Raw genomic sequence first — 15,965 nt, forward strand, 5'->3', positions numbered from 1 at the left:
TAAAGGACATTCAAATGACTGATTAGAAGGTTATACTGACTTGAAATTTTACAATATATACTTACTTTAGCATATATTAAAAAGGATTGCTAGTATACAATCAAATTGACATTTAATAATTCTTACTTTGACTTTACAAAAATATTCTGAATAGATACAAAGTTACTCAGGTTGAAGGATGACTTCCTACTTCCTAATTTAAAGTAAATTTATGGTGGTAATAAACTATTTCATAGCTACTCAAAGATTATTATTCTTTATTAACTAAGAAGCAGTTCTTTCTTATTTATTGTTTCATATTAGAAGTCCATTAAAGTACTTAACACCTCATAGTGAAAATCATACAGATCTGCCAGAAGACAAAAGTTAGCTAAAATATTTATTTAATACTCAGAAGAGTTTAACATTTCTATTACTTCTTTCAGCTAACAGTTTTTCTAAGAAACATGGTTCCTTCAAAGATGAAAGGAATCTTCTGATTTAGCCTAAAATTTTAGTCTTAACCATAGGGAATGTCTCAAGATACTTCAGAGATAAGAGGCTCAGCTATTTCAGCATTTGTAAATGAGTGATGTAGACTCTTCCTCTTGATCTTTTACCAAAGTAAGTATGTAAATTATTCTGCTCTTTAGTTTTAAATACACTTAGAATCTTGCTGCAAGCACACTTCATGAACTATCAGATTTTGATACACAATTGTACAATTTCTACTTGACAATTTTGCTGAGTATAGAATAGATTTCTGGCTCCAGATTGAGTTGATGTAATCAGCTAAAACTGTTGCTTGGAAATTTTATTTATTATTTTCGCTGTCCTTCAGTAAACAAACAAAAAGATGCTTGATTTAGTGTTCACAGTTTATGAGTAAATATGAGAAAAACTTCACTCTCAGTCTCTCTCTTGCAAATTAGAGGCTGGGCTCTATTTTTCAAAGAATGGTTTGTGTTGGAAAAGACCTTGAAGATCATCTAGTTACAACCCCCCTCCTAGAAGCAGGTACACCTTCCAACAGGCCAGGTTGCTTAGAGGCCCATCCAGCCTGGCCATGAACATCAGGCAGGTGTTAAATACATAAAATTGTATAAGGCATGATGTAAAATTCTTACAGATGTGAAGATGTGTTCTCTGTTTTCTAAGATTTTTTTAATACAGAAATGTATGGATGATGGTGTTTTAAATATAGATCAGAAAAAAAAATTAGCAACTGAAATTATAATGAAGACTACTCATTTTAATAATAATGATAATCTCCAGATGCAGATAATTTTGAATCAAATGAAAAGCAGGGAAGTTATTCTATAATTCCAGGTATATTTTCTACTCAATACATGAGCAAAATATCCACTAAGAATACCAGAACAGCACAATTGACTAAAAATAGGATAACGTGGTCTTTGCAACTACAACTGAAATATAGAAAAATTTGTTTAGTGATATGCTCAGCTTTTAATCTGAACTCTTTGTAATTGATTATAATTTTCTTATTCTGGTCAACAAACACATTGAGCTATTGATATTTTCCTAGAATCTAAATACCACAACACTGACTCCACTCTTCTACTGAGTTGGTCTCAAAAATAATTATTTGCTTATTTATGGTTTAAATTCATAAATAAGAAGACTAGGCAAACCCTGTGCAAAAGAATCAACACATCTGAATTTTGTGTTTCTATCTAAGTACTTCTCTGTTTCCAGCTTACAATCTTCCTTATTTGGAAGACCTCATTTCTCTGATATATTCTGTAGAAAATAAGACATTAAAGAACTATATAAGAATTACTTTCACTAATTACTCACAGATGAAATCTAAGAATCATGCTGTTATGGACAATTTCTTCTTCATAATAATATGATATTATCTCACTCAAAGTTGTGAAAGGAAATATTGTTTGTGTTTTTTTTTTTTTCTTTTTAACTTGTCACTGCAAGAATCAGAATCTGTATTTCCAGAGTTGCAGATGAAACAGGAGAGACAAATAAAAAAATCCCAAATTATTGTTCTTTTTTCATTGTAGAAAGACAGAAACTAATGATTTTCAAAGTAATTTATATAAGAGTTACAAGTATATAAAAATGTTTATACGTAAGACAGCATTTGTCCGCTGAATATATCTACAGTTTAAAATGTTTGTAATTATACCCACTTATTATTTCCTTTGTATTTGAGTACAAAGCAAATTATACTAGTTGCACTAAAATATATTAAAAGTATTTCATGTGGCAGAGAGTAAGGAAAGAAATGCAAGTACCAGTACTCATCTGTAGTTTGAGACTCAAGTTACCTAATTTATTCAAAGGGCTTAGCTATTTCTCCACTTTTTAGACAGAATGTTTTTTTGGAACTGCATGTCACTCTTCCTTCCCTTACCAACATTAACACATTAATGTAAAGGCTTTAGAAGAAAGTCTTAGCAGACTTTCCAGAGGGTCCTGAACTCATATCTTAAATTAGTATTTATAAAGTCAGTCTCTAATGAAGGTATTGGCCAGATTTAAAGTACTGCTTGAGAAGGGTTTTGAACTGGTTGTACAGAGGCTCAGGCTTTATATTATCAGTGAAACTTATCAAAACAAGCTGTACTGATTTCAGCCTTCATTTTAATAGACCTGGGGATAAAATGAACTCATTTTTACCATCTACCTTTTTGTGCTGTTTGCTGCTCATCAGTCTCAGATGTTTCTATCTCTGGAGATATGTATTTTATTTTATATATATAAATTATAATATATATATTTATCCTTATAATACCACTACTTTAAAGGAAGGTTGTTATGAAGGTTATCAAAGTTTTTTAGATCTTGCAATTAAGTAATCTCGAGTAACACACACATGCCCTTGAAGAGCAATAAATGTTGAAAATACTGACCTTACAAATATCATGATCACTAGTCTTTTCACTTCAGCATTTGTCACTTTACTAAGTAGTGGAAATATTTTTTGAACTGAATAAACTTTTAGAAAAGGAAAAAAAGATATTTTACAAAGTGTTGAACTTGGGAATTATAAATTTTAAATTAAACTTCCGAGTGTAGAAAGCTATTTAAAAAATTAGTAATTAAGCTCAGTTTCTACAGTAGTCACTATCTGGTAAGGTTCAATAGTTGCAAAAGCTCTAGCTGTTGCTTTTGCACTGTCAATATACTGTTATTAATTCAGTCAATTGTTGGTTTTTTTGTTTTTTTTTTAATCCAAGTTATTTTAACCTGCTTCTTCCCTCCAGAAAAAAAGATCTGTTGATACTTAAGCTGATTAATTACTCAACTTACATATTTTGTACCCTTGTCAATTTTTTTTTTTTGAGAGAATAAAGTGTAGCTCAATATGCAAGACCACTGCTTTTCCTCTGTACATGGTTCTGAATACAGAGCATCAGGTGACTTCAAATAATCTTTCTTACATGCTCAGTGGAACTGCTAATTTAGACACTGTCCTTCAAAAAAGATTTAGATCAACTGGAGGTTGCCCAGAGAATAGTAATGAGAATCACTATTCCGTAAACTATGAAGAAACAATGAGAATGAATCACAGCAAGACTGTTAAAATAATAGCAGATGTGTCTGAGTGTATTTGGTATAGATATCACAGTGTTGGAATAAGTGGAGATACAGGTATGGTTTCGGTGGAAAGAGGCCATGGGCTGCCCTTGCCAGACACATGGACTTCCAGCTGGTTCTGCAAAGGATCCACCACAGGATACATCCCATACATGAACCCATCAGCAAATCTGGTGACACCTCTGGGAAATGATTTTTAACAGAAGGAAAATAAATAAATAAACAAATAAAATGAGAAGAGTGAGAAACAGCAGTGTGAAAAGAAATGTGAGAAAAGAAAGAAGACCATGACAGAACAAAGGTGGCATTCACTGTTTTGATCCAATACAAAGACAGATTGAGGCAACTTGATGCACATGAAATGCCATGTTACATAGCAAAGGAACCTGCATTACACTTTCTAGTTCTGACAGAAAACAAAAATAAAGAGAAAAAAGAAATAATCCTGGTTAATTGTCTGCGCTATCAGTGTTTCAAAAGCAGTTTCTAAAACAGATGGTTGTAACTTTACATAGTGAAGACAGAGATCAGAACATTAGCCATAATAAGATTTTAAGAAAGATTTTTTTGAAGATCATTTTTAATTATTTATTATTGTAGTTGCTATTATTATTATTATTATTAAACACATTTAATAGGTCATTTCTATTCTACTACATGCTAAATGACTGATTATATGTTACTGAATGAGCAGTTCAGCAGATAGGTACACATAAAATCTAAACTTAATCACAGAAGATACTCCTTGAATCTACTTAAGGGAAATATGCTTGAGAAATACATGCCTACTTACATTTGCAGACAGGTGGCCTCCCTTTGTTGCTCCATAATCCATCTTCCTGACATACTGCTGTTGCTTGTTGACTAGATTCTAGCTTGAAGCCCTCATTACATTCATATATCAATCTACTGCCCAAAGTGAACTCATTACCTATAACTGAACCATTCCCAGGAGAATCAGGAATACCACAAGATACAGCTAGAAAGAAAGGAAATAAAAGAAAAGGAAATTATAAAGGCATTTTCTCATACTGTATTTAATATTACCAGAATACTGAAATAAGAAATATATATTACTAATTTTCACATAACCCATTCACATCAACTACTATGACTTTCCCATGTTTAAATCATTCCAAAAATGTAAGAGTATTTGAAACTTTGATAAGTATTTTGGAGTGTATCTCACATACACAAACATTTTATAATTCATTATTTTGGTTAATCCAATTATGCTATTGGCTGTTTAAACACTGGCAGCAATTTCAATAAGGACTAAAGACAGTAGTTGTTATGATATTCTAAATTATTTTAACTTTTGTTGCTCCTTCAGAATTTTTTTCCAGACAACTAGTTATACTTCTAAACTTACAATTAATTTGTTTTCCACTCAGTGAAGCTTGAGTAGCATCTAGGTAGGATTTTTTTTTGCTTATTCAGCAAAAAAAAAATTAGATATATTTTTACCACAGTGTAATATGCTTCATTTGACAGTATCTCAACAATATACAATTCTAGTGTGGAATACAGTTACAAAAAAATTCAATTTCAGTCACTTTCAGGAAAGGTCCCCAAGGCAGGATTATCTTTTGTAAAACATCTCTGCTCCCTTGATTCTGATAATGAAAAGAAGAAAGTCAACCCTTTGTTATTCCCTATTTTTTTTTTTAACAAAATGTGCCTTGTGGCACTTCTGAGAGGAAATTCACAGTATTATTTGCACTGAAAGGATATTTTCTGCAAAATGGCAACTTCTAGCTAAGAACATATCATACAATTGGAATTATCTATTGAAAGTTATACAAAAATGTGTGTACAGAATCATTATCTTCTTTGACTGTGGCACATAGTGTACTGCTCTTCTGTAAATACACTGAATAAAGCACAGCTTTGAAGGGGTTTTTTTTATAAATATTTATGAATAAAGGGAGTAGTTTTGCAAATTAAAATGTCTCTTCCATATACAGTTCTAAGAAGAAATTCAGCATTTTAGCAATTAAAATGCCTTAAGTGTAATTTGCTTCCTTTGTCCTGTTACTGTCTTTTTGTTTGTTTTTAATAAAATCATTATTTTGTAAGAAGAAATGACAGACTTTGTCTGAAATCTGTTAGAGGTGAAAATAAACATTAAAAAAGTAATTCAATTTTTCTTAGCATCTACCCAGTTCAATGTAAATGATTAATTTCACTAAACATTGTCATGGTACCATAAACAAAGTCTAAAATTTGTTTTCAATATTCCAAAGCTGTCACATTTGATGCATTTAAATTAAATACAACACAGCGCTTTGCATATAATTATAATGAGGAGAGGTAAGCATTATAAAATGATGAATGGTTAGTTCATTTCTCTTGTTTGCCACCATCTGGAACCTGTCAAATTGCTAATAGAAATAGTACTGAAGGAACAAAACAAAATAAGCTGTTTCCTTTGTAACACAGTTATCTTGGCACTTTTTTGCATTCTAACCATCAATTCTAACCAGTATAGCAATTCTCAAAATTGAGTATTTCTCCCTCAAGTGGTAAGACCAGACCCCCCTGCCACTAGAAACAATAGTAATCGGACAGAGAATAGAGGGAAATGAGATAAGTAAGTTGTTCTAGAATCCCCCACTTTCCACTTTTAATGAGTTAGAGAAAGTGGAAAAGCAGAAGGATAAAGGCAAGTCCTGCTGCTTCTAGGTGCAAGTTTTTCTATTAGCAGTTGTTCCCCAAAATCTGATCACAACAGTAGTGACCATGGTTTCTCATGGTGCTGATACATATAAAATGTGTGTTTTAATTCTCTATCCACTCCCTACTAATTTGATCACTCACCTACAACTAGAACAGACTCTGAGCCTTAGTCAGGTAAGCAGAATTATGTACACACAAAATGTTTGTTTGCATGACAAACTAGCAGAAAGCTGAACTATCACTCCTTCTTACTACCTTATAACCTAACCATAAGCATCTTAACCTAATTTCGCTGTAAATCAAGCAGAATAGCTCCCAAAATTGCCTAGATTAAATACAACAGTGCTTAGATAGATAGGACTTGACTTTTTTTCTTTTTTCCCATTTTTTAGAGTTACTGGAGATATTCTTAGGTCTCCAAGACAAGACAAGGCTAGTGAATAACACAGGAACTGGTGCCTTTTTTTACTGGTAGTTGGAGAACAGGCAAAATACCTCTGGACACATTAAATGACACAAGATTTCAGTGTTTAAGCAAATTGATCAAAATTTTGGCTTGCAAAGAGTTGCTTACATTTAGTCTTAATTTTGAATGGAATTGCATTCTCTACTTTCTACAGCTTCTGGCCAAGCTGTAAGTCTAGTCAGCATTTCATGGTCTTTACAGCAGCACCCCTGAACTTCCAGCTTTTATACTCAGTGTCAGCTATTTAATCTAAATTGTGTTTTCAGTAAACCTAAAAGCAGCACATATCCTTGAACAAACCTCACACATCCGACACATAGATTATTCCACAATTTGGTGAGCTTCAGAAAGGTCAAATAGCATAACATGCTAATACCAGACTTCCTGGAGTCTAGAAACACAGACACACAAATACTGCTGGTAGCACTCTGGAAATCTGAGCAGTTTTCCAGTTTTCTGGCCTGGTATTAGTGAAGCCCCATGGCCTACCCAGGCATAAAAATGTTTATCCTGAAGAAATACTTAGCTGACAAATCATTCTTTATAAAAAATGTCATCTGTACGCCTTCAAGTTCTCCAGTTTTAGCCACTCTAAACAGAAAAACAAGTATATCAAATGTCAAGTGAAAAATAAAGCTGATGTTGCCTTCAGAAATAGCAGAATTCTTAAAGAAGTTCTGACAAGCCTTAAGTATGGATGTTAAAGCCATCTGCTTCTATTAAAAAAAAATATATAATATAATAAAATAAATAATAATATAATAAAAAAATATGATATGGATAGTATTTTCATCCTTTCTCCTCTCCCCCACATTCTTGATCTTATTTGACCTGCAAACTCCTTAACCCCCTATAGCTGTTCACTGAATAATGTGAAACAGTATTTGTAACAAAACAAAACAAAAACAAAAAGATCAACCAACCAACCAAAGAAACAAGATACAAAAAACAGAAGTTACAAATTAAACACACTGCTGATAAAGTAATTTTATGAAATAAAATCAATGCCTGAAAACTGAATCATCGATCAAAATGTTCTGTTACAACAATTAGATGAGTATTAAAAATGAATTTTTCATTGGGTCTGGATCTGATTCCACTGATCCTATTGTTACTATTTCAATTCTTCAAAAAATGAAAGTTGATATGTACTTGGATAAATTGATGTCAGTGCGTCTTTTGACATACAGTAGTATTTATAATGCTGATCATTGTTTCGTAAAATATTACTTGCAATTAGATTATGCAAGCATGCTCAACAAGGAAACATATCTTACCTCGGCAGATCGGCACAGGAGAATCCCACTGATACATGCCATTTTGCTGACGCCTACATGTCGCATTATTCTGACCAATCATTCTGTACCCAGGTTTGCAATAATAATGAACTTTACTTCCAGCAGGACCACCTGTTTTATTTACAATTCCACCATTCCTCAAAGTAGGGTTTAGGCTGCAATAGGGAGCTAAATGCCAAAACGTAATTAATTAAAATTAACAACAGTGAAAAACACATAGAATGCATATAACTTACAAATTTCACATTACTTAAGACAAATGTAAGCCATTAAAACTAGTACAAAGTACTTTAAATAACTTTTGGAATCCTGACTGCAGATTGTGACTACTGAAATATTTTGAAGTTTAGACCAACAGTTTATACCTGCAGAACACTTCATTCTATTTGGCATAAGGAAGCTGCATCCAGGAAACACATAGTTTGTTCAGCAAGTCATTCAAACTCAGTAAACAATCTACTTTGAATACGATACATTTATAGATATAAAATTATTATTTGAGAACAGAATATAAAAAATACTTTTGAACTACTAAAAAAAAGACATCTAAGTTTATATGTTATAATTTTTAATGTCAAAGTACAATAGAAAAAACCATCAGGTACATTTTTTCAGGATTAAAATTCATGTAAATTATGTGCACAGGTTCTCCCAAAGTTACTACACAACAACTTTTTTTTTAGGTTTTGCTGTTGCTGTTACTACTTAGTTATTTTTTCCCAAGATAACATAACTTAGGTAAGTGTAGCTTCTGAAATATTGAATTTACAGTACATATGAATAAAGATACAATGCATTTATTTAAAGTTTTGAAATGACAGTAAACCTTGCTAAACCTTAATCACTACTACTACCAATACTGTTCACAGACAGATCTTCCTGTCTATTAAGTTACACAGTAACTTAATATAATGCATATAAATGTTTAAATGTACTGAGGAAATAAAAATACATAATATATTATTATATTAGAAAAATACTAATAAAAAAATTTCTTTTTCTGTTTAAATAAGGTTGCAATACCTGTGTTTAAGGTTGACTATGACAGAATGTATATTACAGACCAGGATCCAGGTAATGAAAAAATTCAGTAGTTTGACATAAATAGGGAGTCGAACACAAATCTTGATGTATATGCTCATCATAACATTGGATAAAAGAAGTGTGAAAAAAACCTTACTTCATATTGACATACAAGTCCCTGGATATTTGCTGCAGTGCATCATGTCAAGCATAGAGAGATTAATATATTTTCAGAGTAATCATGGTAGGACCACAACTTAAAAAAAAAAATAAACTTGGCAGAACTCTGAAATAAACCTATGAATATTCTTCGCAACAAAAACTGCTTTGAATTCCACTGATAATTAAACATCAATACTAAGATCTCCAAATCTGAAATTGCCATTACAATGCTAACTCTGTATCATGCTCAAATGTGCCTTAGGCAGATGGTGATGTTCATGTAACTTTTTACAGAAAACTGTCTAGTACAGTAAGTGGTTATATTTTACAAATGACCAGTTAAAGAATTTGGTTTACATCTACAAGCATTTCATATTATTCAGTTCTTGCATGCATCTCATTCCTTCTTTCAGCTTTCAAAATCTATCAAATGCTTTGCTTTTTTTTTGGCTTTTTTTTTGGTATATCCTGTCACCCTGAGATCCACCTATTGTATCAATTGCCAATTAAGGGTGGATGTTTCTGTACATTAACTGGGAGAGATTAAAAAAGTTGATTATACTGTGAACTGAGACACATCCTTTACATGGCTACATCTAGATGCAGTGTATCAAAGCCAAGATTTCTATGAAATGACACCCAGAAATGCAGTAAAACAAGGATTTACATTAAATATGTCCAAAATTGTTGGCCTTTGTTGATATTCTATTAAAGAGATACAGTTCTCAATTAAGCAACAGTATTTCTACCTAAATATCATCTTTATACATTTTTCACTTTGGAGTTACTTGTAAACAATAAATCAAAAAGAGAATAATAAAAACAGGATTGAAAATCAATAAGCAAAACAGCCCAATAAACATTTGTTTGTGGTCATGTTCTATATCAATATCACTATGCTTATCCTTATAAGTATATTATATAAAGAATAATATATATGATATTAAGTTGCATGCTCACAAAAATGAATAAAATTACTAAAACAAATTACTTTAAATTCAAGAAGAGATTTGATATTTAAGGAAACATAATAAATATAGCTTTAATTTATTTTTCAATCTGTTAAAAATATATATATTGCTATTGTAACAGAAGTTGATTAAAACTGGAAGTCCAGAGGTCAAGACCATCAAAGTCATCTTGAGGGACCTCTCAAGGACTAATTAATTTTAAATATACCAGAAGAGCATAAAAATAGCAGGTCAGGTATAATCATAATTTTTCATTTGGACAATAGGAAACCTATGTCAACAACAATCTCTCAGTACTGCAATTCTAAACAGAAAATATTTTCCGGATGTATTGAACCTTAGTGCTACATGTTGAAATGCAGTGTACAATAATTTCATGTGCAGTAATAATTAATAGTGAGAATTAAGTAATACTTAACATTTTGATAATTTACAAATGTGATATCAGGCACAAACTCAATTCCAATTTCTGATCATACTGAGATATAAATCATACATATTTGGGTATTTTATATTTAAAGAAGTTACTTAATATAGCTCAGATCCACCTCCCACTTTAATAAAAATTTTTGCTAGTTATTGTCAGTAGATAGTACATCAGAAACAAATGATAATGCTTAAAGAAGTGCCCGCAGACTCCATCCATACAGAAGTCCTACCAAAACTCATAGTATTTTGTGCTTTAAAGGCAATGAATTTGAAACAGAAAAAACAGCTTGATAGTCAAACAGTATGCCTTATTATGTCTTAGTATGTCTAAACTACATATACTTTGAAAAAAAGTAAAGCATTTGAAAATTTCATATCAATTTCCTTCTTAATATAAGTAATTACTTATTTGCATCTCAAAGTGAACTCGATTCTAAGTCCAGCATGAAGCATACAGAACATCTTCTAAGATTCAAAACTGACAGACTAACAAAAGAACCACAGACAAGGTAATAAATAAAAAGTACCCAAAGATCTGGAGGCCAAACAAATGCTTGAAAAATGTCAGATTGAAAACTACAACCACTGGCAGTAGTGTAAAAATTCTGAACTTTAAGCAGGATTCTCTACAGTGTGCTCATAAAATACTGTAGCCTTGTGTCAAGGACCACTAGGGTAAAATGTTTTTCCTTCCAGACACTTTCTGAGAGAGTCTCTCTTTTGGAACTTCAGGCTTAGGTGATATTAGATGTAGTGACATACAATTGTCCTCATTTAGGAAATACAGTATATTTTAACTGAAAAATAAAAAAGCCCCAAATAAACAAATAAGGAAAAAAAATACACCAACAAAAAACTACTTGAGAGTGGCCATCCCATTGATTTGAAGTAGCTTTACATTTACAAATTTGATTTACTTTTCTAAATGACATAGCATCCACATTTTTTGAAGCTTCTGAGAACACCAGTGGTTTCTGCAAGGAAAATTATCATCTCACTTAAAATCACAAGTCAATTTGTCAATTTCAGCTGAAGACCACCAGGGAAATAATTACATGACTAAAAAACTTCACTGATTTTGAATTTGCAGAACCACAGTCTTCCTTTCACAAAATATACTTTGTTACGATTTGAAACATTTAAGCACTGAGACTTTTTCAAAGCTCTTTGCACTGCTTTGCCTAAGGGATGCTCAATTTAAAAAATTCCAATTCAAAATTAAAATTTGTTGAAATTGGATGCCCACCTGTTCTAGATAATTTCATAAATCAGTTTTATAGTTAATAATAGAATCACAGAATCACTGGCTGACCTGGATTGAAAGGGACTATCCAGTTCCAACATCCCTCTCTTGGATAGGGTTGTCACGCACAAAGACTTCAAGTATTTATTTTAACTCAACAATTTATTAACTCAATAACTTATTTTAGAAAACGATGTTATTTCCCAGCAGTATCTTTGATCATTAATCTAATAACTTATGCTAAGAACAGACTTATTAGTCAAATACTGACTAAAATATTGACTTAGCAGTTAAATACAGTCTGATGACTGAAATTATAAATCAACAAAAAGTCTTCCCTGAAATTCCAAGTTACCTTTCTTTAGCTTGAATCCTGCATATTTGTTGACAAATTAGGGTTCTAACTTTCTGTTTTTGTCTTCATCACAATATTACCTGAGAATTTTGTGTGCTTTAGTGCTGTTATTGTTTAAATATCCAACGATGCAGAAGTTTACCATCATTCTCACTTTAAATATTCTCACTTTTTAGATAAGAAAATAGACACGGGGACTTAAGTGATTAGGGTCACTTAAAGTGTGACTAAGGTCACACAAACTGAACAAACCTCTTCTAATTACTAAAATAGTTTTTTAATTGATAGACCATCCATGCCATACATTACTTTTCTGCTTTCAAATATACAGAATCAGAAAGGAGAACAATACTCAACTAAGCAACAAGAAGAATTGGGATGTCATTCAAATTCTTCTGCAGTTTGTCTTTAAATCTGACATGTAAGCGATGTGAAAACAGCAGTGTAAATTTGCAAAGCCCATCTCCCTCTTTTGTGTTGAAGTTGTGAATGATTGGATCTTCAAAAAACAAATATCTATCTAAATAGCCTTCTATTTATGGTACAGATTTTCTTATCACTGCTTCAGCAATTATAGATGATTCTGTATACACTATCCTAGATTCAAAGTCACTTCCAATTTGTGACCTTTCTGATTACAGCAAGTTACCAACAACAATTTTAGAAACAATTACAAAAAATCAGACGAACTTCTTCATACAACTCCTGTCACCTCTAACAAGCTACTGGAAAATATAAAAAGCAAACCAAATCAATCAATAGCCTTTGCTTTTCAAGTGAAATGGAAAGGGAATAGCAACAGGTGTTTCATCAGTACAAATATTAAAAAGCAAATATAAACCAATGGTGAAGATTTTTTTTTTTCAATCGATGAAGTTACAATAACAGAATAAAGATAAAATAAATATGTATGGCGGAGTTTTAATACATATACTGGTAGCTAATCACAATTTAACTAAGTAATTGCTTGCCTTATTTATTCTGTAACAAAAAACAGAAGTGAAACAAAAGCCTGTATACATTATATAGGCAATGTAAATTTTCAAGGTAGCAAGTGAAGTGTTCTTCTCAATCATCATCTCTCTCGCAAGTGTGTCAAGTACTGTGCAGAAATATAGGAATTACAGCTGCAGTGTCCTTTCATTCACTCTTTTCCCAACAACTTAAAATAAATTATTGATCTCTTCATTTTTTTTCACACTGTTTATCGTAGCTTGCTTGCAAAGTGTATCTGCATGTGGGCTTATAAATTAGTGTGGCAAAAAAAAGTCCAAAGGTAATGCAAGTAATCTTTCAAAGCAATTTTGCAGGTTCATCTCCTGTAGAGTTTCCTAGAAAGCGTTTAGCAAGTTCCAATATATACAATCACAAATCTTCCCCATTTACAGCTAAATACCCTATTTTGGAAGAACCCAACTTTATCAGGAAGTCAACTTCCAGCACTACCAGAAAAAAAAAAAACTTTTTTTTGTATTTGCCTTCAGTGATTTTATTATCATATCTCCATTTCAAAAAAGAAAAAAATAATAATTTCTTCTCTACTATTGCACAAAATTTTAACAGATGCTTCCTCTCACAGTTAGTTCAATGTATTAAATCTGTATTATAAAATATAGATTAAGGTTATGTTAATACCTCAGTAAGATGTCAAAGCCCTAAAAATAATACTCATGTGCTGCTCTGCTGTAAAAGTATAGGTCTTCTTTACTATTATTTAGCAAAATTCTGGAACTACAAGACAGAATACATATAAGTAACTTTAGACAAATAGCTTATGCATTCAAGGTTGTATGATAGAGTAAATATTTAATATTCTTCTGAAAATTCCTTCACTTCAAAGAAGAACATTTCTGATACAACTACAATTTGCAAAATTTGTGCACACGCACAGCTGGAGAAAAAGGAAAGGATTTGGGGAGAGCAGTAATTCATTTCAATAGGTTCTTCATTATAAGAAAGCCTTCTGGCTCAGTCACAGCTGCCATGGTATCAATAGCCTTTTTGGGATCTTGTATTTTTCCTTCCCTCATTAAGATTCAAATCAAATTGTTTATGCTGCCACTCACTGTTACTCTTCTTTCATGCTGATTATTTTCATTGAATCTCATTTGAAATATACAGAAGTTTAGAGAAAAATGCAGGCATTGGCTGCTATTGAGGCAGAAAAAGGAAAACAGTTGTTTGTTCCTAAAACATAGCCATAAGGATTACATACTTCTCTCCATTTCCCAAATGTTATTATTAGTTGTGGCTAGTGCCATAATAATTGATGATCTGAGTGTAGAAAAACAAGTTTTTGTTACACACAAAGGGGTGAAATAATTTCTCATTCCTTAAAAATCAATCACCTACAGAATTTAATGTTTACAAAATAATATCATTATGTAATTTCTATTCTTGTAACACTAATATTACTTTCTCACTGTAAGTTTTTAATAGAAGGTCCATTCCCTTTAAATGGCACATATGTGATAGTTATTGCGTGACAAATTCTCTTTGTTCCTTCTTATTCTGATTTCATCTATTAGGTTCCATATTCTGATTTAATCTATTAGGTCCTGCAATTACCCTCCCCATATGAAAAGCTAACAGAATCAAGATGGAATTGTGATAATAAGAATAGACCTCCATGATCATCCAGTCCAACAGCCCACCTACCACTAGACCATGTTCCTTAAAAAAACATTTCTTGAACACTTTCACCACTACCCTGAGCAGCCTGTTCTACCACCTAATCAGAAGAAATTTATCCTAACATCCAACCTGAATCTCCCCTGGTGCAAACAGAGGCCATTCCCTCTAGTCCTATCACTAGTTACACAGGAGAAGACGACGACTCCCACTTTGCCACAACCTCCTTTTGAGAGTGATAAAGTCTCCCCTGCACCTCCTCGTCACCAGAATAAATAATCCCAGCTCCCTCAGGCACTCTCCAGAAGACTTGTGCTCCAGTCCCCTTGCCAGTTTCATTGCCCTTTTCTGAACATGCTCCAGAGCCTCAATGTATTTCTTCAAGTGATGGACCAAAAATGAACACAGTACTCAAGGTGCAGCCTCACCAGGGCTGAAGACAGAGAACTGATCATTTCCTTGCTCCTGCTGGGAATGTTATTTCTGACACAAGCCAAGATGCCATTGGTCTTCTTGGCCACCTGTGCACACTGTCTGCTCATGTTCAGATGAGCATCATCCAGTGTACTTGAAAACAGCTTCCTTTCCCCAAATACCTCAGTTTTAGCTTGTCTTTCATAATACTCCAAATGTATCTTGCAAGAGGAAGATAAAGCTTTCCATAACTGGTCCTTTTTTCCTGACCATTTACTAACTGTTCATAGTCCTCAAGTTCATAGATTCACATAAGCAGGGGTTGAAAGGGACCTCAAGATATCATCAACTCCCATGCTAAAGCAGGTTCCCTACAGTAGGCTACACAAGTTCCCTGAATAATGAACATGATTATAGTCTTAAGTCAGCTCTCTTCTTTCAGCAACAGGAGTAACTTTCCAGAAATGAGGTGGAAAGTGCATGTATGAAAGAGGACAGGAGAAAATTATGTGCAAATCATCTCCCTGTATAGTGTGTCATTCAGCATTTCTTTAGCATGCCTAAATGGGATACATTTGGTGCTTTGAAAAATATTCTTATAAAATATTCTGAACAGTCTTCTCCCTTCTTAATTTATACTGACAATTTTTTAGCCACCAAATTAACACTTACCCACTCACACATTGTTAATCAAGTCTAATCCACAGAAAAAAAAATAAAATAAAAAAAAATAGAAAAC

The 15,965-nt window shown here is 32.4% G+C and overlaps 1 protein-coding gene across 1 annotated transcript in view; it reads right to left on the reverse strand.

Annotated features, from left to right (window-relative positions):
* The window catches only part of CSMD1 (CUB and Sushi multiple domains 1), a 966,006-nt gene that overhangs the window by 59,672 nt on the left and 890,369 nt on the right, over window positions 1-15,965 (reverse strand). The window contains exons 49-50 of the mRNA XM_065730794.1: window positions 7,978-8,166; window positions 4,349-4,534 (exon numbers count right to left, since the gene is read on the reverse strand). Of these exons, the coding sequence (XP_065586866.1) occupies window positions 4,349-4,534; window positions 7,978-8,166 (375 nt within the window). The remainder of the gene's footprint in view (window positions 1-4,348; window positions 4,535-7,977; window positions 8,167-15,965) is intronic.

Source organism: Cyrtonyx montezumae, unplaced genomic scaffold (assembly GCF_038088225.1).
Source record: "Cyrtonyx montezumae isolate F1298 unplaced genomic scaffold, pur_monq_1.0 scaffold_13, whole genome shotgun sequence".
Taxonomy (NCBI): Eukaryota; Metazoa; Chordata; class Aves; order Galliformes; family Odontophoridae; genus Cyrtonyx; species Cyrtonyx montezumae.